This window comes from Mustela putorius, unplaced genomic scaffold (genome assembly GCF_011764305.1).
Source record: "Mustela putorius furo isolate JIRA1106 unplaced genomic scaffold, ASM1176430v1.1 tig00000095_pilon_pilon_pilon, whole genome shotgun sequence".
NCBI lineage: Eukaryota > Metazoa > Chordata > Mammalia > Carnivora > Mustelidae > Mustela > Mustela putorius.
Genome location: NW_025421280.1, coordinates 33,823,125 through 33,848,334, shown reverse-complemented (window position 1 = coordinate 33,848,334; position 25,210 = coordinate 33,823,125). Strand labels below are relative to the sequence as shown.

The 25,210-nt window shown below is 51.6% G+C and overlaps 1 protein-coding gene across 7 annotated transcripts; it reads right to left on the bottom strand.

Annotated features, from left to right (window-relative positions):
- Nucleotides 1-7,784: 7,784 nt before the first annotated feature.
- Nucleotides 7,785-21,716, bottom strand: S1PR2 (sphingosine-1-phosphate receptor 2). 7 transcript variants are annotated; one of them, XM_045084226.1, is made up of 5 exons: nucleotides 15,180-15,370; nucleotides 13,059-13,144; nucleotides 12,751-12,804; nucleotides 12,601-12,641; nucleotides 7,785-10,298 (listed from the first exon to the last, which is right to left on the bottom strand). In XM_045084226.1, exon 5 carries the CDS (start codon nucleotides 10,254-10,256, stop codon nucleotides 9,198-9,200), a length of 1,059 nt encoding a protein of 352 aa, XP_044940161.1. In that variant the 5' UTR covers nucleotides 10,257-10,298; nucleotides 12,601-12,641; nucleotides 12,751-12,804; nucleotides 13,059-13,144; nucleotides 15,180-15,370; the 3' UTR covers nucleotides 7,785-9,197. The 7 variants fall into 7 exon arrangements, with proteins under 7 accessions (XP_044940161.1, XP_044940165.1, XP_012909626.1 ...); XM_045084230.1 differs by lacking the exons at nucleotides 12,751-12,804; nucleotides 15,180-15,370 and adding an exon at nucleotides 21,616-21,716; XM_013054172.2 differs by lacking the exon at nucleotides 12,751-12,804 and having other exon boundaries at nucleotides 12,601-12,707.
- Between the last annotated feature and the right edge of the window lie 3,494 nt (nucleotides 21,717-25,210).

Here is a 25,210-nt window from a genome sequence, read left to right as displayed (position 1 = left end):
GTCAGATAATAAATATCTCAGGATATGTGGGCCATATTCTCTGTCACAACAATTCTACTGAGCAGCTGTGGGGTGAGAAGAGCCATAGACGATTATGTAACTGTGCGGGCACAGCTATGTTCTAATAAAACTTTATTAGTGGACACTGAAATTGGAATCATCTCACACTATTTTCACAGGTCCCAAAATGTTGTGCTTCCCCCACCACCAAAATTAATAATAGTAAAACCCGGGGGGCGCCTGGGTGGCTCAGTTGGTTGGACGACTGCCTTCAGCTCAGGTCATGATCCTGGAGTCCCGGGATGGAGTCCCATATCGGGCTCCCAGCTCCATGGGGAGTCTGCTTCTCCCTCTGACCTCCTCGCTCATGTTTTCTCTCATTGTCTCGCTCTCAAATAAATAAATAAAATCTTTTAAAAAAAAAACAAAAAAAACAAAACCTGGGGCACCTGGGAGGCTCAGTCATTAAGCATCTGCCTTTGGCTCAGGTCATGATCTCAAGGTCCTAGGATTGAGCCCCATATCTGACTCCCCCCTCAGCAGGAAGCCTGGTTCTCCCTGTCTCACTTCCCCTGCTGGTGTTCCCCCCCTTCGCTGTGTCTCTCTCTGTGAGAAAAATAAATAAAATAAAAAAAAAAAGAATTATAAAAACCCTTCGTAGCTTATAGTTCCTACAAAAGCAGGCTGTCAGGTGAATTTAGCCTGCAAACTATACTTTACAGAACCCTGATATTCAGTATTGAGAACAAGCACTCTATGCTGGCTAATTGAATTTAAATTTAAAAAAAAAAAGCACTCTATAACTCCATGCAAAATCACAGACAAATCTCAAAAACAGTATGCCAAGTGAAAGAGTCCATGCCTAGAGGAGGACCAACCACATGATTCCGTTTATGTAAATCACCAGAGTACGTCTCACCACTTCTCTAACCCACTTCAAGCTTGGGCCTCCTTCCTTCCTTCCTTTTAAGACACTTAAGTCCTGCCTTTCCTCCCTCAGCCCACCCCAGGCTTCTTCAGCCTGCCTGAGTCCTGTGGCCACCACCCATTGTAGCCACCAGGCCCTAAAGGAAAACAGTGGACAGACTGTGAGGAATCACCCACCTCCTGGCGCTTGAAGGGAAAACACACAGCAACCGCTCTGGAACTGCAAAGAAAAATCTTCCTCACCACACTGAGCAGGAATGAGAAGTGGGCCTTCCCTGGACCATTAAATCAGAGGGACTTCACATGAAGCCTCTCCTTTCCGGAAATGACCACTAATTAACCACAAGTGCCTCTCCAAAGGCAATCACTAAGTGATTAAAACTACCTGGGAAAGAGACGTGAACTGACCGTCTCCAATGGGGGCATTGGAGATGCTTCTAGAAGTTTCCTCGCACTCCCAACTGTGGCCTTGGAGTCCTGAACCAACGAACCAGGTGGAAGGAGCCAGAAGGGCACGTGTTGTGTCCCAACCTGGGCACTGCTGATATTTGGGGCCAAATAATCCTTTGTCATGAAAGACTGTCCTCTGCCTGCAGAATGATCAGCGACATCCCACTTCCATCCTCCGGTGGGGCAACCAAAAATGTCTCCAGACTTGGCCAAACATCCCCTGAGGGTGTGGATCACCCAAGGTGAGAATGATTTCCACGCAGAAATGATAAAACAACAGCCTTGTCCAAGCCATATTTCCTCTGGGCAATATCTTACAGACTAAAATCAGCCTTGCACCAGCATCTGAAAATTGTAAGTCATAGATAGGTCACATCAGGATCAGCGCAGAGTGAAAATGCAGAGTCCTGGGCCCCGGCATCAGATTCTACCAGCCCTGGTAGTACCCAGGAAGCTGTATTTTTTACAAGCTCCTCGCCTGTGAAAGTTTCAGAAGCATTTTCCCCAGCTTTATTGAGGTATAATCACCGATTAAAACCTGCATGTATTTGAAGTGTACAACATGAGGCTTTGATATACGCATACATTGTGAAATGATTACCACCACCTAGCTAATTAATACTCCTAGCACCTCACTTAGTTATCATTTTTTGTGTATAGTAAGAACACTACTATCTTAGAATATTACAACTGTACAATACAGTATTAACCACAATCGCCATTCTGTACGTTAGATCTCAGAACTTATTCATCTTACTTTTTTAAAGATTTATCTATTTATTCATTTGAGAGAGAGAGAGCAAGTGGTGGGGAGGGGAAGAGGGAGATAGAAAATCTGAAGCAGGTTCCGAGCTTTGTATGGAGCCCGACATGGGGCTTCATCTCAAGATCCTGAGATCATGACCTAAGCTGAAACCAAGAGTCGGACACTTAACAAACTGCACTACCCAGGCACCCCAGAACTCACTGATCTTATAACTGAAAGTTATGTACCCTTTGACCAACATCTCCCCCATTCCCCCCTCTTCCCAGCTCCTGGCAACCACCATTCCACCCATTCCACTCTCTGCTTCTGTGAGTTCCGTTTTCCTAGATTCCATGTATAAGCAAAATTGTTTGCCATTTGTCTGTGTCTGGTTTATTTCACCTAGTATTATGTCCTCCAGGTTCATTCACAGTGCAGCAAATGGCAGGATTCCCTTCTTTATGGCTGAATAATATTCCATTGTGATTATGTATGTGCACATCGCTCTCACACTTTTTTTCACTTTTATTTTATTTTATTTTAAAGATTTTAATTATTCTTTATTTGACAGGCAGAGATCACAAGTAGGCAGAGAGGCAGGCAGAGAGAGAGAGAGAGAGAAGTGGAAGCAGGTTCCCTGCTGAGCAGAGAGCCCGATGCGGGGCTCGATCCCAGGACCCTGGGATCATGACCTGAGCCAAAGGCAGAGGCTTTAACCCACTGAGCCACCCAGGCACCCTCTAATTTGTACCTTTAACACCTACACCACAGTCATCACTAAAAACGAATCATTCACTCTCAACTTTATTTCCCCCCCCCTTCTTTTTTTAATGATTTAACTTTTCCAGACAAGACATTCAGGGAAAGATGATGAACATCAGATGTCTGAATTTTGGGAGAATACACTTGTTTTGTAGACAAATGAGAAAAAAGAGCCAGGAGGTAGAGATTGGAAGGTAGACCAGAAATCCTCTGTAAACAATGGATCCAGTCAACGGTTGTCCCTGCATGACCAAGCCATTAGGAGTAGTTGGACGGGAGAATTTATAAAGGTGGGATCAGGCTGACGGCATCTAGACGTCCTGATCAGTCTTAGTTACCAGCGAGCGAGAGAGAGAGAGACAGCCAGACTTCATGTCCTTTTGATGCAAGTTTCCAGCATTACCTATCAAGAATTGAAGCCAAAAATACCAATCTTGAATCTGACAGGAGACCTGTTAAATGGCCCGGGGCTGCTGTCGACTAATACCAACTATGGGAAACTGTCCAGGACAAACAACCTGGTTTCTTCAACAGATGAGTTAGGACAGAAGGAAGGGATGGAGGTAGGTTTCTCCCCTACCTCCTCTCATGCTTTCTTTCTCTCTCTCAAGTAAATAAATAAATAATATTTATTATATTGCTTATATATGTTTATATAATATACTATTTGTTTATTCATGTGAGACAGAGAAAGAGAGAGGCAGAGGCAGAGGGAAAAGCAGGCTCCCCATTGAGCAAGGAGCTCCATGTGGGACTCGATCCCAGGACCCTAGGATCACAACTGGAGCAGAAGGCAGGTGCTTAACCGACTGCATCGCCCAGGTGCCCCATAAATAAACTCTTTAATAAAACAAAAATTTAAATACCTCAGAGATTCATTAACTAGATGCCACAAGAGGGCCTTGTTTGAATTCTGGATCAAACAAGTCAAATGTTGATCAAAAGTCAAATGTTAAGAAAGAAAACAGAGACAGATGGGGAAATTTTTAACACTGATTGATACTTTTGATAAGCCTGATCATAGTATTGTGGTTAAGTTTTAAAAAAAGTGTCACTTTCTTCTAAAAATAAAAAGTGGAAGAAAATGATGTGATAGCCTCTGATTTTCTTAAAAAAAAAAAAGTCGGTGAGTAATAATTGGTTCAGACAAGAAGAGATACTAAATGACTGAAAATTTGGCAAGTAACAGGATATTTACAGAGTCTCAGAGTACCTCCCCACAAGATACTTAATAATTACGAAGGAGGAAATGATAAGTTTCAAGTGGGGAAATTTGGCAAACGCAATTAAGTGATCAAAGTTAACATTGCCGGTGATGGGACTGAGAAAAACACCTTACTTCTGTGGTATTTCTGCCAAAACTGCATAACCTGAATCTAATCATGAGGAAACATGAGACAAACCCAACGTGAAGGACATTCTGCCAAATTACTGACCTATATTTTTCAAAAATGTCAAGGTCACAAAAGACAAAGAAAGGGTCAGAAACTGTTCCGATTGAAGGAAACTAAAAGGACAACTGCCTGCCACGAGTGGTCTGGGATTTTCTTCTGCTCTAAAGGTCAGCGCTAGGACAATTGGTGAAATCTGATGAAAGTTTATAGATTCCTGATTTTGATCATTTTACTAAGGTTCTATTATGTAAGAGAGTGTCTTGTTCTTAGGAAACACAGTGGAGTATTTAGGTAGGTAGTTGGATGGTGGATGGATGTATGGGTAGATAGAGAGGGGGATGGGGGGGTGAGGAGGAGAGGAAAGGAGGGGGAAACAGGGAGGGAAGAGAAATGAAGAGGATAGAAGCCTGGGCCGCTGGCAGCCGGGCATCTGTCCTTACCCAGGACCAAGTTCCTCCAAAACCTTTTTTTTTTTTTTTTAAGATTTTATTTATTTATTTGACAGACAGAAATCCCAAGTAGGCAAAGAGGCAGGCTGGGGGCGGGGGGAGCAGGCTCCCCGCCGAGCAGTGAGCCCCACGCAGGGCCAGATCCCAGGACCCTGGGAGCACGACCCGAGCCGAAAGCAGAGGCCTCAACCCACTGAGCCACCCAGGCGCCCCCCAAAACCCTTTTATATGAGAGAAATCAATTTCTGTCTCTCTCTCTCTCTTTTTTTAAAGATTTCTCTTTTTTTTTTAATTTTATTTATTTATTTGACAGAGAGATCACAAGTAGGCAGAGAGGCAGGCAGAGAGAAAAGGGAAAAGCAGGCTCCCTGCTGAGCAGAGAGCCTGATGCGGGGCTCGATCCCAGGACCCTGGGATCATGACTTGAGCTGAAGGCAGAGGCTTTAACCCACTGAGCCACCCAGGCACCCCAATAAATAGAATCTTTAAAAAATAATAATAAGTGGAAGCTACAATGTCATTCAAAATAATAATAAAGGTGGTAAGACTTATGAATTTTTTTTTTTAATGATGGCATAATGCTGAGAGAGTTCAGCTGCTCAAAGGCTGTGGAAACCAGATCTGCAATTTAGAATTGTGCTGTTAGTACTCTAGCCAATGGCCACTTGTGGCTCTTCACTTTTAAGTTAATTAAGATTAAAACTCAGCTCCTGCATCGCACTAGCCACATTTCACATGCTAGACCCTTAAAGACCAGCATTTTACCAGGTTATTGTAGATGATTCTGATGCTCCCTAACGGCCAACAGCCTCTGTAGGGAAAATCATCTTGCATCCCTGTGGGTTGGTCTGCTCTGTTCTAGGCTCCAAGATTTGAGAGATGTCAGCAAATTAGATCTTCAGGCCAGAATACCAAGAAGGATCAGATGTGACTGCAGTTTTCAGCCAAGGACCGCCAGGGTTCAAATCCCTGCCCCTCCGCTCATGTGCATGACTTTGGTCAGATTCCTTGACCTCTCTGGCGCTTCCACTCTTTTGTTTATTTGTTTGTTTGTTTGTTTGTTTGTTTTAACCAGACTGCCAATAATAGAGTCTACAGAGCACCCCAAAACATTGCTTTTTCTATTTTATTTTCTTCATAGGAAATAAACATCTCACTGAAAAGACCAGTGTGTGCTTTCATTTTAATTCATTTGACAAACATTTATTGAGCACCTACTGTGTCCTCACCACTGTTCTGAGCACCATGGCCAAGCAGTGAGCAGGACAGATACAAACCCTGCTGTCACAGAAGTGGCATTCCAAAGAGGGAGGAAGAGAATGATCAGGATGAGATGCCTGGGTGGCTCAGTGGGTTGGGCCTCTGCCTTTGGCTTGGGTCGTGATCCCAGGGTCCTGGGATGAGTCCCGCATCGGGCTCTCTGCTTCCCCCACCCCACCGATGACAGTAGGCCATCTGTCTCTCTGCCTACTTGTGATCTCTCTCTTCGTCAAATAAATAAATAAAATCTTAAAAAATAAATAATCAGGATAAAAAGGAAAAATGTGTTGCCTATTAAGAGAGTAACAAGGTAAGTAGCTAGGACTGGAAATGTAAGCATGGCCAGAGGCCTCACCCAGGGGGATATTTTATTGTAGGCCAGAAGGACCAGAGAGGCAGCACAGGCATATGGGGGGGGGTGGTGGTCATTCCAAGGCAGAAGGAACAGCAGGTGCAAAGGTTCTGTGGTAGGAACATAGCAAGTACCATTCAAGATGCTACAGACAGTAAGACGGTTGCCGTCCTTTCTTCAAGATGCTCACATTTTAATGGAGAGGAGATGGATAAAGTGATCTATGACCTCCTCCCACGTGATAAGCAGGAGAGGGATTGGGTAGAGTAGAAGATAGGGCAGGCCTCTCTGAGGAGATGGTGTTTGAGCAGAGGCCGGGAAGGAGGCAGTAGAGAAAGCAGGTGTGTATCCGGAGAGAATCTATCGACGCTGGCCTGGCCCTATCTCTTCTGTTCCCTCCTCTCAGCTCGGGTTTCCAAGCAGAGGTTGTCTGTGAACCGCTGAAGGAGGGGATTCGATGGGGAATGCAGACCTTGCAGCGTGTGGTGGCTGGCTGCCCCACTCCTTCTCTCATTGGCCACTCTGGTGTTTGCGTTGGCGTGCTGGGTGGGGCTCTAGCTTAGGGGACTGTGTTCCCCATCAACGCTCCAAATCTATCTTCAAAAGAGCTGCTGGGCCCTGTGCCTCTGCGCAGAAGGGAGTGTCAGCCTGGAGCTGAGCTAAGAACCCACCCCCCAGCTGTGTCCCATCTGGGTTTCTCCCGGTTCTGGGTGGGGTCTGGCAGCTCTACTCATACCCCCTCTACTCCTTCCACTGCAAAGAGTGGGTGGAGGATACTTTCTCTGGCCCGGTGGTGGGGCTGGCGGGATCCAGAGTCAGCCCAGGGAAAATGTTGAAATCCCTTGTACCGGGCTGCAAACTGTTCCCGCCTGAGTTCATATCCAGACAGGCCCTTGCCCCAGCTAGCTGTGTGACCCCGAGCGGCTCACTTACCTTCTCTGAACCCTCATCTCCACGATAGTTCATAGTAACTCCCACCTTCTGGGGATTCACGTCATGGGAAGTGCTTGACGCAAAGTTACCCATTCCTTTGGGGAAGACTGAGCCCTGGAGGGTCATCAGGGTCCATGTCCCCTAAGACCATTCTCCTAGGGAGGAACAGGTAGGTAAGATGAGGTGAAGTAGGGGACCCTCCCACACCTGCCAGGCTATCTCTGAAGGGAAACAAGGAGGTCAGGAATCTAATTAATCACTGGGAAGGGCCAGACAGATGCCCTAAGGGAAAGGTCAGCATTCACCCTGTTTTCTCAGAAATCACTGTAATCCTGGCTTGGGTGAGGCTCGGGGTTGGGGCACAGAATAGGAAGGATGACCAAGTATGAGCGGCCTGGGCAGCAGCTACCCTCCCCATCCCGCCCACCCTCCCTATCCCATGCACCCTCCGGCCACCGGGTGCTAGTTAGGGCAATGGCCACCTTAAGTCTCAAAAGACAACCACCCAAACGAGGAATTGAACCGTTTATTGGCCTGGGTCCGGGTCTCAGGCACGAGGGGCATCTGGGGAGCTGTATGGGGGGAGACAGGCCCCCGACTGGCTCCTTGCCCCCCAACACCCTCTTCCCCAGCCTTTGCATTCACAAGAAATTGCTTTGAGGCATGAGGTTTCCTTCCCCGAGGCGAGCTGTACCCCAGCTCTCAAGCGGGGAGATGAGCCAGCAATTACAAAGGGGTCTGTGCGGGGGCCGACCCCTCTTTGGCAGCTTCAACACAGACGTGAGACAACAACAGCATCCATTCTGGGGGAGCCCAGTGGGGAGAGGAGGTCACACGCATCACACACACGCACACACAGACACACATAAATATATATTTGTACCGCAACATTCCTTCCATTTATCCATGGAATTTAGCGAAGTCCTTCTGGGGCAGGCGAGAAGGGAGCACCCCACAATCATTGTCCTTGGCCCCCTGGCCCCCATGTTTCTCCATACAATGCAACTTGAAAGGAGGCACAGCGGGCTCAAGGCTGCCCTGCCTCAGGAGATCTGGTTACCCTGGCTGCGCTGGAGGTGGGAGTACCTTGGGCAGGGGGGTGGTTTTTAGGAATGGGGGTCCTCTGCCAACAGCTCCCCTAGAACCTTCTCAAGTTCCACCCTTTCCCACCAGGAGGCCCAGAGCCCTCCTCAGGCCCCCAGACCAGTTTCTCTAGCCCGTGGTGACTCCTTTGTGCCCCAAATAGTGCAATTGGCCGATGAGGTCTGAGAATAGCATCCAGCATCTACCCCCAACCCTGTGGTTTGCCAGCATCGCGTGGAGAGACAGAGGAAAGGGAAGAAGCCGCCGAAATGGGCAGCTGGTGAAATTTGGGGAAGCTGTGGACTGGGGCCTTGCAACTGTCAGCTGGGGCCGCCCAGGACAGTCAGGGAGGAGGCCTCCAGCCCTTTGGGAACAGGGGTTGTGGGGAAGTGGCTTAAGGTTGTCAGGAAAAGGTGACAGCGGGGCTGGATTCAGAGAGGGAAGTTCCATTCAGGGCAGAGGGTCAGAGAGTCGTGAAATGTTGAAATCCCTTGTATCGGGTTGTGAATTGTTCCTGCCCTGAGCTCCCCCGCCCTGGAGTGCCACCTGCCGTGTCACCTGAGTGCTTGCCTGCTGTGTCACCCAGGCCCCTTCCAGGTCCCCTGGAGCCTCCCCGCGATCCGGTTCTGAAGGTGGTCACATTAGTTACTGCACTAGCCTCTGACCCCATTGGAGCTCTGCCATCTGCCCGGTGGGGGGTCTCAGCGGGCCGAGGGCAGGGTGAAATAGTTTCAATGTCACCCAGGTCTGTGGTGTATGGGCATCTTGCTTCGCAGCCCCCTCTCTGTCCAGGGAGACAGCTCACAGAGCCCTGTGCTATGGCCTGGTGGCCTACTTGCTCCTTAGACCACCGTGTTGCCCTCCAGAAACGTGGGCGACGTAGGCATGTGCGTGCCCCTCTCCAGGGAGCTGGAGCTGCGGAGAGGCAGGAGCCGATGGCCCGGGGTACCCCCCCGCCGTCCTTGAACCCCCGCCGCCCGCCTGCAGCACCGCAGCGGCCGCAGCACCTCCCGCCGCAGGTCCCGGCTGCGCCACGTGTAGATGACGGGGTTGAGCAGCGAGTTCAGAGTGGCGAAGGCAAAGAAGTAGTGGGCCTTGTAGAGGACAGGGCAGGACCGGACAGGGCAGGCGTAGTCCAGGAGCAGGATGCTGAAGGCCGGCAGCCAGCAGACAATGAAGACACCCAGCACGATGGTGACTGTCTTGAGCAGGGCCAGCGTCTGGGGGCCGGCCACGTCGGCGTGGCTGGAGCGGACCACGCAGTAGATGCGGACATACAGAGCGACAATGGCCAGTAAGATGACGGAGAAGATGGTGACCACACAGAGCACGTAGTGCTTGGTGTAGAGCGGCAGAACAGTGGAGCAGGCCTCGAGATGGCCCAGGCAGTTCCACCCAAGGATGGGCAGGCCGCCGAGAGCCAGCGAGATGAGCCACGAGGCCGCAATCAGCAGCAGCATACGGCAGCTCTTGTCGCTGCCGTAGAGCTTGACCTTGGCAATGGCCACATGCCGCTCAATGGCGATGGCCAGGAGGCTGAAGACAGAAGCCGAGAGTGTGATGAAGGCGGAGCCCTCTCGGGCAAACCACTGCACCGGGGTCAGCCCCAGTGTGACTGGACCCGACAGCAAGGTATTGGCGACGAAGGCCACTCCTGCCAGGAGGTCCGAGGCGGCCAAGTTGCCCAGGAACAGGTACATGGCTGAGTGGAACTTGCTGTTGCGAGCGACCGCGATGAGCACCAGCAGGTTCTCCACCACAATGGCGAAGCAGAGGATGATGATGACAACCAAGGCCACCTGGCGGGAGGGCGTCTCCTGACTGTCCAGAGTCTCCTTGGTGTAATTGTAGTGTTCCCGCACCTTGCTGGGGCTTAGGTACTCTGAATACAGGCTGCCCATGGTGGGGCTCAGTGGCCCACCAGGGCCATGGGGCTGTCAGAGCTGCAGAGAAAAAAGACAGACAGACAGACACATGGGTCAGTGCCATGGCTGCTTCCTGGGTTCTGACTTTGGGTGGCTGTGGTTTGAGTCCCAGCTCCCTCCCTTCTCACTGAGTGGCCACACAAAGTCAGAAGCATCATCTTCCCTGCTTTACCAACCGGAAACCCAGAGAGGTTAACTCACTTGCTCTAAGTCTCAAAGCCGGTAAGTGGTAGAGCCAGAAAACCTCCCCAAAGCCTCTATAACCTCAAGGTTGTGAGGTCTCAGAAGAACAGAAGCTCCCCCAAAGAGCATGAGGGACACAAAATAAACTTCCAGAACTCTTGCTCACCTCCCCAGACAGCGAGCCTTGGGCAGAGCCTGGAGGGCTCATCTCCCTTTTGGACTACACTGGAGCCCGGGGCCTCATGCCGCCTGCCAACCTGGGTCAGCAAGATGCTGGCTGCTGATAGCACCAACCCCTGCTCATTACCACCCACTGCCCTGGATTTCAGGCTGGGTCTAAGCCTTGCGGCCATGGGTGCTCCCGAGATAAGGTCTTGGGGAGACACCAGGGCGGCCCTGAGGTTTAAGCGTCTAAGAGGTCATGGCATCTTCAAGGATGAAGACCTTGGAGGCACTCCCGGGTTCAACTCCACTCCACCTGACATGCTGTGAGACCTTGGGCAAGTCACTCAACACTTGGCCTCTCACTGCTATGTCCTCATCTGTGCAATGCGGAGAAGAAAGCCCGCTTTATAGGGGAAATGGGAAAATTCTCTTGAATGGCACAAGAGGCACCCTTAGTACATAGCAAGCACTCAACAAATACTAGCCTATATACTAGCCCCTCTCTTCCTACCACACACACAGCTGGGGACTAGGTGCCCTCCAGCCAATCTTTGGGGAGGGAATGTAGACTGAGTTAGCCACGGCAAGATTCCCAACATCCTGTTCTCATCAGCACCATCTAGCCCTGCCCTGGGACAGAGGGTCCCAGAGGGGTGGGCAGGGCGCTGGCACCCCCCTCCCCAGCCAGGATGAAATCCAGATGTGAGGCCCCAGGAAGAAGCAGGGTGGAGTCCTCACTTCCCAGTCACATCCGGTGTGGGAAAGGCTGGGAGGGGGTGAGGGGATGGGGGAGCCACAGGAGACCAGTCTGGGAGGTCCTGGCTGGGAGGTTGGGGCAGCTGCTGCAGCGCTGAAGCTGAAGTCATGTGAGCCGAAGAGGGGGCGAGAGGCACCCGGAGAGGGGGTTGAGAGGAGAGGGGGGACGGACATTTGTTTCCATGAAAGCCTGAGTCACCCCCCCCTCAAGGAAAACTGAGCTGTGGGGGGAGGGGGCGGGAAGAAGCGTGGGCAGAGAGGCTGAGAGGCCAAGATCACGGCCTCCTCCCAGCTTGGTGGTGGCGGTGGGGGGTAGTCTCAGAGGGGCTGGTGCAGTGTCTGCCTTTGGCGGAGGGGAGCCAGGAGGAAGCTCCAGCCTTTAGCTAATGGGGGAGGGAGCGGGAAGAGCCCTCCCTAGGTGCCTGGAAACAGGCCTGGCAAGGAACACGTGTGCTCCTGGAGTACCGTTCCAGGAAAGGCTGGTTAGGCTGGTTCCTAGTGAGCCTGAGAATTATGGGGGGCTTCCGGGGTTACCCAAGCCATGTCAGTCCCTGGACGCCCCCTCAGGAGAGGCCCTGGCCGGGGGCCTGACAGAGGCAGCTGCTCCCCCTGGGTGAAGGGGCATCCGTCCTAGTTTGGAAACAGAGAAAGGCCTTGTGCGCATCCCTGGAGACTGCCGCCCCGCCCAGATCGCCAAACAGAGGCCCCTTGTTCCGCTGCCGGATCGGGCCCTGGGCGCCCTGATGCCCTCTGGCCGTTGCAGGCTGCAGCCGGCCGGGAGCTAGCCTGGCCCTGGCCTCCGCCCCACTAGACCGGCCTTCGGGGCAGAAACAGCCCGCGCCCTGATTGGCTGATCTTCAATCCCAGGGCCTTGAGCGATTCGCCCATTGGCCTGAGCTTTCCGTCCTCGGCATTTGATTGGCCCTGTCGGGGGCTCTCTAAGGAAGGCGCTCGTGATGGGTCCTTTACAGGCCGACCACATCTTTCAGAGAACAGAGTTAGGGCTGTGTGGATGTCCCTGGGGACAGTGTGAACCGCAGCCTGACCGCCAGGTCACGCCGACCAGACGCCCCCCAGGCTGCCCTGCCCTTCTGGGCCCCTCCTGGGGTTCATGACTGAGAATCGAGGGCCCGTTGCAGGCCTGGGAAGCACCCGTGCTGGTGGGCGAAAAGCCTAGGTCACCCCCTTCCCCCCTCCCTCACACGGGGCCACCAACCTTCTGGTCTGGCAGCCAAGAGGAAGATTTATGGAGGTTTCCTGGAGAAATAAGAATTGGGTTCAGTCCTCACAGCCCAGAGGCCCACCGAAAGTCTGTCTTCTTCCCTGGGGTGGGGGTGGGGGGCGAGACCGGGAGCTGCACACTCACTTTCTGCAGCCCTTGGAGGCTGTCAAGGCTTCCTCAGAAGGAGGGGTGGCTCGCCTAGTTAGAGAAGGGGAAACCGAGGCCCACACTGCTTCCCTCTTCTCATCTTCCCCACTAGGACTCTGCTGAAGACAGAGCTTAAGGCAGGCTCATGCTTCCCAGAAAGAGGAAGCGGGGCCTGGAGACTGGGGCTGGCAGAAGAGGCACCCCCACCCAAACCAGGCCGATAGAGGCCTTGGCTGCTCCCCTCCCTGGGAGGCCTGGCTCCCCTCCCCAGACCTGGCTAAACACAGGGCTTGTCTCCCGCTCACCTTCACCAAGGCCGTCTTCCCAGAGGCTCAGTAAGAGGTCACTGGTTACCATTCCCTGGTTACAGCCAGGGAATGGCCAGGCCGGCCTGAAATGCAATGAGAGGGACAAGTGACAGGGTTTGGAGGGAAGGGAAGATAGACCAAGACTGTTTCGTGGGAGATTAGAAGAGAGGAAGGACATGGGAAAGCCTCAGCGGCTTCCAGGAGCCCCTCCTCCAAGTTCCACTGAGGCAGGCCCTGTGCTAACAGTCCCACTGTCACTCACTGATCCCTGCCATTGGCCCTAGGGTAGTATCCCCACCCCTACTTTTGGTTTTCCTTAAGCGGTCAGGAGCGCCCTACGCTGCGGTTCTCCGTGCAGCAACCAGGGGGAGCTGTTTAATTCACAAAGCCAATATACTGTGTCACTCCCTCACCTCCTAATTCTTCCATGGCTCCCCGCTGCCCAAAATGGCCTGGCCCTTGCCCATCTAGCCTCCTCCCACGCCCCCCCAGGGCCTCTCCACTTCAACCACGCTGGCCTCCTAGGTGCCATCCCCATCCCTACCTCAGAGACTTGGCTCTCCCTCCACCTGGCATGCCCTTCCCTCAAATTCTGGAATGACTGTCTTCCCCTCCTTCTGGTTTCGGTTTTAAGGTCACCGGCTCAGAGGGATCTCCTCTGACCGTTGGTCTGCCATAGCCACCTTCCCGGGGGAGCCTCTCTATGACAGCATCTTACTTCATTGTCTTCACACAACTTGCCCTCCTCAGAGATCATTATTGTATTTTATTGTGTTCTGTCTGGCTTCCGTGGTAGAATATGAGTATTGGAGGCCAGCGACCAAGTCTGTTTTCAGCCCCTTTGGCGTGATGCCTGGCACACAGAAGGCGCTCTGAAAACGTGTGCTGGATGGATGGATGGATGGATGGACGGACGGACGGAAGAGTGAACAAAGCCCCGAGGGTCCCCGAGGTAGAGGCACCTCAATTCAGCCTAGCCCCCAAACCACAGCAGAGGCTGGAGAAGCCTCGGGTCGCCGGCAGCCCCCTGACGGTGCGAAGCCCAGCGCGTCTCCGTGGAGACAGCGGCAGGACCCGCCCCCGCCCTCCGGCTGCAGTCTAGGCCTCCTTATCTGGCGGTGGAATGCGCGGTATCCACGCTCGCTCCCGCTGGGGCCTCTCTCGCGACAGCCACACGCGAGGAACCCCTACATCTCCCGTGGCTGGGGGGGGGGCACCTCTGCGTCCTGCCAGGAGCTTCGCCCGAATATTCCCGGAGGGCTTAGAGGCGGGAGTTGGGGGGTGGGGTTGTGATCCCAGTTGCAGCCTCTTGGTAAATACCAAACCACCATCGCGCCACGCGGGGGTCCGTGGGCTCAGCGCGTGGCTCCCGGAGCATCTGACTGGCGCAGAGTCGGGGGAGGGCATGGAAATCCCCGGGTGAGTCAACTCGTGCCCGAGGAGGGGGCGAGGTTCCGACGCTCAACTGGGTCCCCGAACACACGAGGTCCGTGCCACGGGTGACTGCACCCCCGCCCCGTCCCTGGGCCCCAGGTGAAAGGAGAGGCGCGAGAGTCACGCACTCACGTTCCCTTTCCTTCCAGAACAAAGCCACACCCCCGAGGGGGTGACTGAAGAAGACGAACTACTCGGGGAAACTGAGGCACAGAGGCAGACTAGCAGGCGGTGGAGCAGACGGCCCTCCCCGGGGACCCCGCCCCTGATTTAGAAGCTCCGCGGCTCGCTGCACCTTTCGCTCTGGCTCAGCCGGAGTCCGCCTGCGGGAGGGCCCCTCCCCTTCACACACACACTCCCCAAACCCCCCGGTCCCGGAGCACACCGCTCTGCCTCCCAGTCTCTGGCCGAAAGAGCTCGGATCCGCCTTCTCTTCGGCGCCAACTTCCTGCCGCCGGGGAAGGCGGGGAGCTCAGTCTGGGGGTTCGCAGCCGAGGCTGTAGGGGCCGCCCGGAGTCGTGGAGAGGGCGCACAGTGACCACTCCCTCCGTGCAGCAGAAGCACGGGCGGCGCGTGCGCGCCCCGGTGCGCCCTCGACCCCTGGCCTGGCTACCCAGCTCCGATCCTGCGACTCAGGGATCCCGGGCCCGTCCTTTCGGCCTCCCACTCGTCCCGCACACTCACCTGGCTGGGCCGGCCCGGGTCCCTGCCCTGGCCGGAGGGGCTCGCTCTGGCGTCTGCGTCCCCGGGACGGCATCGGCAGGGGCTGGGGCTGCCCGCCGTACTGGGACTGCGTCCCGGGGCTCCCGACCGGGGACAGAGGGGGGCGGGGAGAGACACCGCCTAGCCCCCCCACTCGCCCCGCCCTCCTCCCCTCCCCTTTCCGGCGGCGGCTGCAATGAATTCCAGATGTGGCGGGTCTGCCCGGCCGCGCGCGCTGGGGACGGCGGGGGAGGCGCGCGGGGTCCCTTTGTCCGCATCTCCCCTCACCCCCCCCCCCGCCCTGCCCCTCCCGGGACCCAGTCGTGAGAACCTGCGGGAGCGTGACGTCACGCGGCTCCGTGAAACCACTGTCTTCACCCTGAAACAACAGTCTTCAATCGCAGATGTACTCTTGGGTCATCCCTGGGACCCCGGAGTTGGAGAACCTGGGACCCCATTTATATACTCAACAAGGAGACACCAAAGCCCCCATGTGTCAACGCAGCAAAAAGGCACCAAGCGCCTGCTCCGAGTTCCTCCAGCAAATCAAGTCCCCAGTATGTGCCACGCCTTGGCCCAAAGACAGGAGTAGCTTTTGCCTTGATAAGACCTCAAAATTCAGAAAAGGCCCCTAGAAAAGTGGGAGCACCCAACAGTCTCCCTTGCCTCTGCTGATGATCCCCGGAGCTGCCCTTGCTGGAGTCAACCAAACAAGAAGGCCCAGGCTCAGCCCACCTTCCAGCTTGGGGCCTAATCTTCCATACGGTTCTTTGGTTTCCCTCTCTTTTCCTCATTCAGCTTTTCCCCGGGTGACTCTGTGTGCCTAGCTGCTGAGAGGGCAGGACACCCTCAGTCACATTCATGCACACACACATGTGTGGGAGAGATCAGCATAATAGGAGAGCCCTTGGTTCCTCCAACAAACATTTTTGGTACACCTCCTGGACAACAACAGTGAACAAAACCAGGAAAAAGGGCCTCACCCTTTTGGAGCTTATGTTCAGGGACAAGAGACAGCCTTTTAGGGGTGCCTGGTTGGCTCAGTTGGTTAAGTGACTGCCTTCAGCTCAGGTCATGATCCCGGAGTCCTAGGATCGAGCCCCGCATCAGGATCCCAGCTCCATGGGGAGTCTGCTTCTGCCTCTAACCTTCTCCTCTTTCATGCTCTCACTCTCTCTCTCTCTCAAATAAATAAATAAAATCTTAAAAAAAAAAGAGAGAGAGAGCTTTTTAGGAGGACACTATTTGTGAAAATGCATACATAACCTTCATATACGCTATTTACCAGATACATTAAGCACTCGCTGTGTACCAGATAGTATCCTAAAAGGCTGGAGATACATCAAGATCAAATAAGACAAAACTCTGGGTCCCTATGGAGCTGATGTTCCACCACATGTCCTCAGAATATGCAGAATATTGGAGAAAGAAGAAACCAGTGAATTCCCTGGGAGTGGAAGGGGAAGATAGGGACAGGGCATGGAAGGGAGGCTGCTTTCATTCTATGAACGCTCTCCTAACTCTTCATTTTTGTAACATGTGCACGTGATCCTATGCCAGTAATAAGTTAAATTAAAAGTGGACCGCTAGAGACCTAAATGGTGCAATGACCAGGAGAATTTTGGTGCACTTTTCTGTAGGTGTATCATGCTTCAGTCAAGAACGTTGAAATATACAAGGATGAAAAGGGTTATCTGCACTCCCATGTTCATCGCAGCATTACACACAATAGCCAAGATATGTAAATAACCTCAGTATTCGTCAGTGAAGGAATGGATAAAGAAAATGTGGTATAGGGGCACCTGGGTGGCTTAGTCAGTTAAGCATCTGCCTTTGGCTCAAGTCACAATCCCAGGCTCTTGGGATCGAGTCCCGGAATGGGCTCCCTGCTCCGCGGGCAGTCTGCTTCTTCCTCCCCTTCTCCCCCTGCCCAGCTTGTGCTCTCTCTCTATCTCTCTCAAATGAATAAATAAAATCTTTTTAAAAATCATTATTTTTAAAAAGATTTTATTTATTTATTTGATAGACAGAGATCACAAGTAGGCAGAGAGGCAGGCAGAGAAAAAGGAGGAAGCAGGCTCCCCGCTGAGCAGAGAGCCCGATGTGGGACTCGATCCCAGGACCCTGGGATCACGACCTGAGCCAAAGGCAGAGGCTTTAACCCACTGAGCCACCCAGGTGTCCCTCTTTTAAAAATTATTAAAAAAGAAAATACGATGTGCACACACGATGGACTATTATTCAGCCATGAGAAGGAAGAAAATCCTGCCATTTTCAACAGCATGGATGAACCTGGAGAGATTATACAAAGTGAAATAAGCCAAGGAGGGAAAGACAAATACTGTTTGGTTATCACTTATATGTGGAATCTAAACAAGACAAAACAAGGTCAAACTCAGAGAAACAGAGAGGAAGAAAGTGGTGATTGCCAGCTGCTGCACTGAGGAGGGCAAAGGGGGAGCTGGGTAAAAGGGTACAAACTTGCAGCCGTGAGATGAATAATGTCTGAGGCTCTAACGTAAAATGGGGTGGCTGTCCTAGCCGACATCATATTGTATAATTGAAATTTGCCAAGAGAATGGGGCTTACATGGTCTGATACACACACAACATAAATATGGGAGATAACAAATGTGTTCGCCAACTAGCTGTATTCTTCCACAGCGTCTACGTGTATCAAATCAACATGATGTACACTTTAAATATCTCACAGTTTCATATGTCGACGATGCCTCAAGAGAGCTGAAATTTAAAAAAAAAATTAAGGTGGCTTGATACCTAGACAATGCAACCAGTAGAAAGAGAGGTTGGGTGCAGTCTTCTGTGTGTATATACTTCATAAAGAGTGTTGAAAAGCAGGGTGCCTGGGTGGCTCAGTCGTTACTCTTCTGCCTTTGGCTTAGGTTATGATCCCAGGGTCCTGGGATTGAGCCCCGCATAGGGCTGCCTGCTCAGCGGGAAGCCTGCTTCTCCCTCTCCCACTCCCCCTGCTTGTGTTCCCTCTCTTGCTGTGTCTTTCTCTATCAAATAAATAAGACCTTAAAAAAAAAAAGTGTTGAAAAGCAAAAGGATACAAAAAGAAATTAAAATTGATCCATTTAGGCCTATTAAAAAGTGAAAATGGATTCATCTTGGCGTGAAACTCTCTTCAATGTGTTAAATTGAAAATAAGCACAATGCACATTGGTTTGCATTGCTTGCCCGCGTTTCTGGGTGTATTTATAAGGGTTGTATAAATACACACACATTTGCCTGTCTGCTCACCGGCCACCTCTGGGAGAAGGCACAAGACACCAGTCACGGTGGTTACCCTCTGGCAGAGGAACTAGGGGCAGCGGAACAGGTGAGAGGAGACCAGATCTTTATGGTGTACCCTGGGGGATCCGCTGGAAGTTTTCAGCTCACATTATCAATTTTAAAAATTAACAAAGACATGAAAAATCAAATAATAGGTCACAAATCACCAGACTTCTAGTCATAAAATAGTTCTTATCACAAAAATAATGACTATGATCAATAACATAAACAATAACATGCCTAATAAACATACCGATGATAGTATGCAACATATTGCTATTAAATAAATTTATATTAATAATTAACATATTTTTAAAAAGAAGAATGATATTTAAAAAGAAGAAACATGTCTAAAAAGAATAAATTTATATTAATAATAAATACACTCTTAAAAAAGAATAAACTTTTTAAAAAGATTTCATTTATTTATTTGACAGAGAGATAGAGCACAAGTAGGCAGAGCGGCAGGCAGAGGGAGAGGCAGAGGGAGAAGCAGGATCTCCACCGAGCAGAGAGCCTGATGCAGGGCTCAATCCCAGGACCCCAGGATCTTAGCCTGAGCCAAAGGCAGCTGCTTAACCAACAGAACCACCCAGGCGACCCAAAAGAATAAACATTTAAACAAAAAAGAATAAAAAGAAACAAGGAGTGCCTGGGTGACTCCGTGGGTTAGCATCTGCCTTCGGCTTGGGTCATGATCCCCGGATTCTGGGGTCTGAGCCCTGAATCAAGCTCCCTGCTCAGGGGGAGCCTGCTTCTCCCTCTCCCTCTGCCTGCTGCTCCCCCTGCTTGTACTCTCTCTCTGTCAAATAAATAAATAAAATTTAAAAAAGAAAAAAAGGGAGAGAAAGAAAAAAGGAAGGAAGGAAGGAAGGGAATCAATATATTGGCAGACCTGGCTGGCTCAGTGGGTAAGAGCATACAACTCTTGATCTCAGGGTCATGAGTTCAAGCCCCATGTTGGGCACTGGGGCACAGAGCTTATCTAAAAATGAAAGAAAGAAAGAAAGAAAGAAAGAAAGAAAGAATATTAATGCCACATGTATATACACAGCCTATATATTCATATAGTACTTCATGCCACCTCTGGTTATGCCTCACTGGTTTCTGCCATCCAAAATTGACAGTCCGACGGAGGAGACAGAGAAGAAACGAGATCGTTCTAACACAGGTAGTAGGACCTTGATGGGGAGATAAAGAAAAGTCAGACAATGACTTTGTTCCTTTTCCTGAGCCAGATTTCCACTCAGTTCCAGGCCAGATCTTGGGGTCCGATCAGACCTCAGCAAAAACTCACTGAAACCTCTGCCAAGTGAGTGTGTTGCCTGGACAACCTCTAGAAACCAGGTGTTCAACCCACGGGGTACAAAGCACAAAGCAAACTGGGTCCTCCCCTCACCAGGGAGCTATCGGAGCGGAAATCTCAGCTCTCTGTGGGGACCCAAAGGCTGGGGAGGAAGTGCCCCCCCCACTCAGGCCCGGCTGGCTCAGCAGTTTGCCACCCCCCCCAAGGGACCTGGGGGTGGGGTGATATCAAGGCCACAGACATATCCGGGCCCGTCTGTCAGGGGACTATGGCTCCTAGACAAAGGTGATGTCCCCAGAGACACACATACACCAACAGACGACTTCCGCCTCCCCCCACTCCTCCACCTCCTACTTCTGGGTCAAGCCCAGGTCTTGGCGGTCAGCTGAGGGAATGGGCTAGAAAAAGAACTGGAAAACACTGCAATCCTAGACTTCCTGATGGTCTGGGAGGTCAAGGGGAAAGCTGAGCCCTTAGGGAGGGGGGACTTGAATCAGAGAACAGTGGAAGAGGAAGGAAACAAGGCTCTTTTCTTGGGGAGCTCCCAGGCAGGGGAAAAGAAGAGAAGGAAGAGGCTTGGAGCAGCCTCCATTAATTACAGGGCCGCCGACAATAATGGCTAACGCTCCCACAACGCAGACAGACGGGGCTGGGCGCGGCTCTACAAGTCCTCACAGCTGGGGGGGGGCATTATTATTGTCATCATCCCATTATTTTTAATAGACCTCAGTGTTTAGAACAGTTTTAGGTTCACAGCAAAACGGAGCAGAAAGTACAGAGATTTCCCATATACCTTCTGCCCCTACACAGACACAGCCTCCCACTACCAAATTTCCACCCGGGGGGCTGCATTTGTTAGAGTGCTTAAATGTGGAGGCACCCAGAGCCCGTAGTTTGCGTCAGAGTTTGGATGACTGTATGGCCAATGACCCACCATTATCGCTGCACACTGAGTAGTTTCACTGCCTGGGCTCCACCAGATCATCCCTCCCACACCGCCCCCCACACCAGCCCCTGGCACCACTCATCTTTTTACTGTCTCCAGAGTTTTGCTTTTTCCTCATCACCCCATTTTAAAGATGAGGAAACCAAAGCACACAGCAGTGGTGAGGCTTGAACTGTAAGGGCCTCTTCAGCCAGAGCAGCCCCACCCCGGTTGAACGGCCATTTTGTTGTAAAACTTAAATGGACTCCGTCACCCCCCCACCGGGGGGGGGGGAACTTACTTAAAAACAAGTCCCAGAAACCAGTCCCAGGTAACAAAGACCAGGTACAAGGGTGGGTCAGGCCAGGTGGAGGTATTCAATCAGTGGGGGCGCATACTGTCTCCCTGGTTACCAAGGAGTATGGCCCTCGCCCTTTGGGCACCTTTTGGGCGCTAATTCTGACCAAGGTGATAGGCTGGTTCAAATGTCTACTAGGGTAAATTGTGATTCAATTGGTCACCTAACATGGCTGTGCAGCTTTCTCTGTGTGTTACAACTTCATTGGCCACCTGTGCATGGCCAGACCCAACCACATGGTCTTTGCCCTTAAAAGCTAGTCTGTAAAGGAGAAGCAGGGTCACCCTCTCTATAAGAGGCGCGGCCCCAAACGTTTGGTTTGATTCTTGATGCTTGGCGCGAAATAAAGCTTTGCTTGACCTTCGCTTTGTATCAGTCTCGCTCCTTCAATCACGGACCCATTATTGGAGGAACCCAACAGAACTAGAACTCTCTGCTCTGCTGCCCATCCCGAGCCCCTGTCCTAGGCCCAAGGCGGTGACCCAGCTCCCCATCCCTGTCCCAGTGGGTCAGAACAGAAGGGCGGTGCTTACCAGTCAGGACGGCGTCCATCGCTGGTAAGACGGGGCACATTCTTCTCCTTAATCCTTCCGTCCTCCCTGGGCCTCCCCTCTGCTCCCCAGCCTCCAGCTCTTGGTTTTTGGCAGGAGGAACTGCATGAAGTGTCAGAGACAGGTCCCAAGTTTCTCGTCATCATCCAGCACTGGGGGAAGGAGCCCCAACTGTAGAGAAGCTTTCCAGATGCTGATTTTGGCAGGCGGTGAGGCTGCGGCCGCCTGGCCTCCTCCTCGGGCTCAGGGCCCACTCTCCGCTTCGGGGATGGGGCGGGAAGCCTGCCGGTGGAGGCCAGTCCCTGCACATCTGCAGCAGATACAGTCTTGGGCCTTCCAGAGCTTTCTCTGGGTGAGGGAAGCAGCGATTAGGGGAGCTGGGCACGTCAGAGGCCAACTTTGCAGCAAGCCCCCCTACCCCAGCACTTATATATAATGTGCCGGTTCCTGTCAAAAGCTCGCAGCAGCTCCCTCAACTAGAGAATGGCTAGACAAACGGCAGGGCACCTTACATAGAAGACCACCCAAGGACAGAGTATCGGTCACTTGGAGTTCCAAAAGTAAGGAGCTAGTGACATAGAACAAAATGGGTGACTCTCCAGAGCATTCTTTTCTTTTTTTTAAGGACTTTTCTTTATTTATTTAACAGAGAGAGACAGCCATAGAGGAAACACAAGCAATGGGTGTGGGAGAGGGAGAAGCAGACTCCCCACTAAGCAGGGAGCCTGAGGCAGGGCTCGATCCCAGTACCGCAGGATCATGACCTGAGCTGAAGGCAGACACTTAACAACCAAGCCACCCAGGCACTCCCTCCAATGCCTTCTAAGGAGGAAAGGTAGCCAGACACAAAAGGCTATGTACTGGATGATTCCATTTCTATGACATTCTAGAAAAGGCCACACTGGAGGAATGGGCAGCAGACCGGTGGTTTGCAGGGAGCTGAGGACAGTGGGAGGAACTACCTAGGAAGGGCTCAGTGGGGAGTAGATTTTCAGTGATGAAATAATTCCCTCTCTTGCTTGTGGTAGTGGTTACGTGACTCTATGTCTTTGTGAGAGCTTGCAGAACTGTACCTTAAAAAGGGAAGACTTTATGTTACTTCAATGGTATCTTTAAAAAAAAAAAACTGTATCTGAAAACAAAACACAAACGCCTCCCAGCTGCCTTACATCAGTCAAGGTCTATACAGGGACCTTGATGGACAGAGGGGATTTAGCGCAGGGGTTGGTTATATAGACAGGAAACCCAAGTTGGGGAAGGGGTTGCGTAGACTTTTTAGAAATAAGCAAATAGGGAGACTGTGCCCAGTGGGAGCCACTGCCAGTGCAGGTAGAGAGAAATATCCTGACTCTCGGTAGTCTTCTGCCTTCCAGTTGTCCTCCAGGATCTGCCATTGGCTAAACGTGGGCAGGAACCCATGGGCAAAGGGATGGCCTATGCCAGGGTCAGCCCCTGGCCATGGGGCAGGGCGGAGCAGAGAATGAATGGGCTGAAGGTACCTAGGCCCTAGGTGAACACAAAACATGCGAGGGTGGGATAATTATACTCCCATTTTACAGAGGAGGAAACTGAGGCCTGGGGAGCCCACGTATCCTGCCCCAAGGGGTTCAAGGCCTTTTTTTCTGCACTACCTCTCATCTGGCATGAACTGAAGGGAACTAAAGGGAATGGAAATGTCTATGCAAATCAGGCCCACGCCTGGGGCCTCTGGGGGCTGCTGCAATGGGAGACTCCTGGTTTTCATGCTTGGCGGTCACCCACAAACAGAGCCGCAAACGAACACGCAGATGTTTTGTCGGTGTTGAGGGAGCGGCTCTCCCCAGTAGGTCAAGGTCCCTGGTCAAGCCTGCACCCACGCCCCATACCTCCTCTCCAAGGGCTGCCCCCCATACTCTATCCTTGACCTCTGGCCTTTGTGAAAACCATTGCACCATGATGGGGGACTAGAAAAGACCAGATGTTGGGGGGTCCTCCAGCTTCTGATGTCTGCTCTCTATATTGCTATCATGCCCACGGTCAGCAGGGATCTTCTCTGAGGGACAAGACTGACATTGGCCACACACCACTGGGGACAGAGGTCACCTGCAATTGAGCCTTTGATCCACAGGAGAGGGCCAGACAAGTCAACCTTTGACCTCCATCCTGGCTTGGGCCAAAATGGCCAAACTTTGAGCTTTTCAGTATGCAGGTCTCGAGGTCATTATCTCCCTTTCATTAAGGCTCACTCACAATCAATATGCTGGTAGAGGAGTCCTAGGCAAACTTCTTTCTCTATATCCCATTGTTCAGTTACTAGGTACTGAGAGCCTACTGGATGCTGGCACTTTTCTTAGCAAGGAGACCCAGCAAGAAACAAAGACCCCATTCTCCAGGAGCTGGTGTTCTTGTGGAAGAGGCAGTCAAGAATCAAGATAAACAAGAATGACATCATCTGTTAGAATCTGTGTACTGATGTATGAAGAATGTGGGGTAGGAAAGGAACAGTGACTTTAGACCCAGTGTCACCTGAGGTAATTATTTGAGTAAAGACCTGAAGGAGGTGAGGGAGTGAGTCATGCAGGTATTTAAGAATGAGAGGTTCAGGCAGAGAGAAGCACCAGTGCAAAGGCCCTGAGGTTGACATGGGATTGACCAGTTCTGGTGAGAAGACTGGTGTGGTCTCAACCACAGAGTAATAAAGGGGGAAGGTGGGAGGAGATGAGGACCGGTCCTGCAAGGCCTTGTGGGCTGCAGCGAGGACTCTGGCTTTTGCTCAGAGTAAAACGGAGGCACGAGGTTTCTGAGCAGAGAGGGATGTGATCTAACTCGTGTGTACAGTCTCCTGAGGAGGCAAAAACACTGTGGGGAGTAGACGTGGAAGGAAAAGAGAATTCTGATCGTTCACTCAGCTCAGGAGAGGAGGGTTTGCGCGAGTCCCACTTACACAGCTAAGCAGGCCAGACTTCGAAAGAGCTAACAAGTTGTCTAGGGGTACTCAGCCACTTAGTGGCACCCTCTAGATGTGAACGTGTGTCTCTGTGACTACAGCGTCACTGGGTAAATAATCTTTTTTCTTTCTTTCTTTCTTTCTTTCCTTCTTTCTTTTTTTTTTGTATCTTATGTTCCTGTGACATCGGGAGCAAGTGGGGTGGTAGAGATCTTGAGACCCAGGAGACAAAGGGAGGACTTTCTCTGTTTCTGGTAATACCCCTGCAACAGGATTTTGAGCAAAGGAATTCACTCAAGAAACCTGTATTGAGCCCCTATTGCATTACAGCTACTATCCTGGGTGTTGGAGCTACAGCAGGGAAGGACACTGAGCAAAACTTCTGTCCCGGAGGAGTTTACGTTCTAATGCGGGAGACAGACAAAAAGCATTAAAAATCAGGAAATTAAATAGGATGTTAAAAGAGAAATACTGATGGGTGGGAGACAGGATAAGGGGGTCTGAGGGGCCAAGAGTGGGGATTGCAATTTTGAATAGGGTGGTCAGGACAGGCTTCTTGGAGGAGGTGACATTTGAGCAAATAACTGAAGGAGGTGAGAGATAAAGCCATGTGGAACTCTGGGAGAAGTATGTTCCAGGCAAAAGAAACAC

What these genes read in the sequence shown, in the direction of transcription:
- S1PR2 (XM_045084230.1), bottom strand. Translation starts at nt 10,256, where the DNA reads ATGGGCAGCCTGTATTCAGAGTACCTAAGCCCCAGCAAGGTGCGGGAA.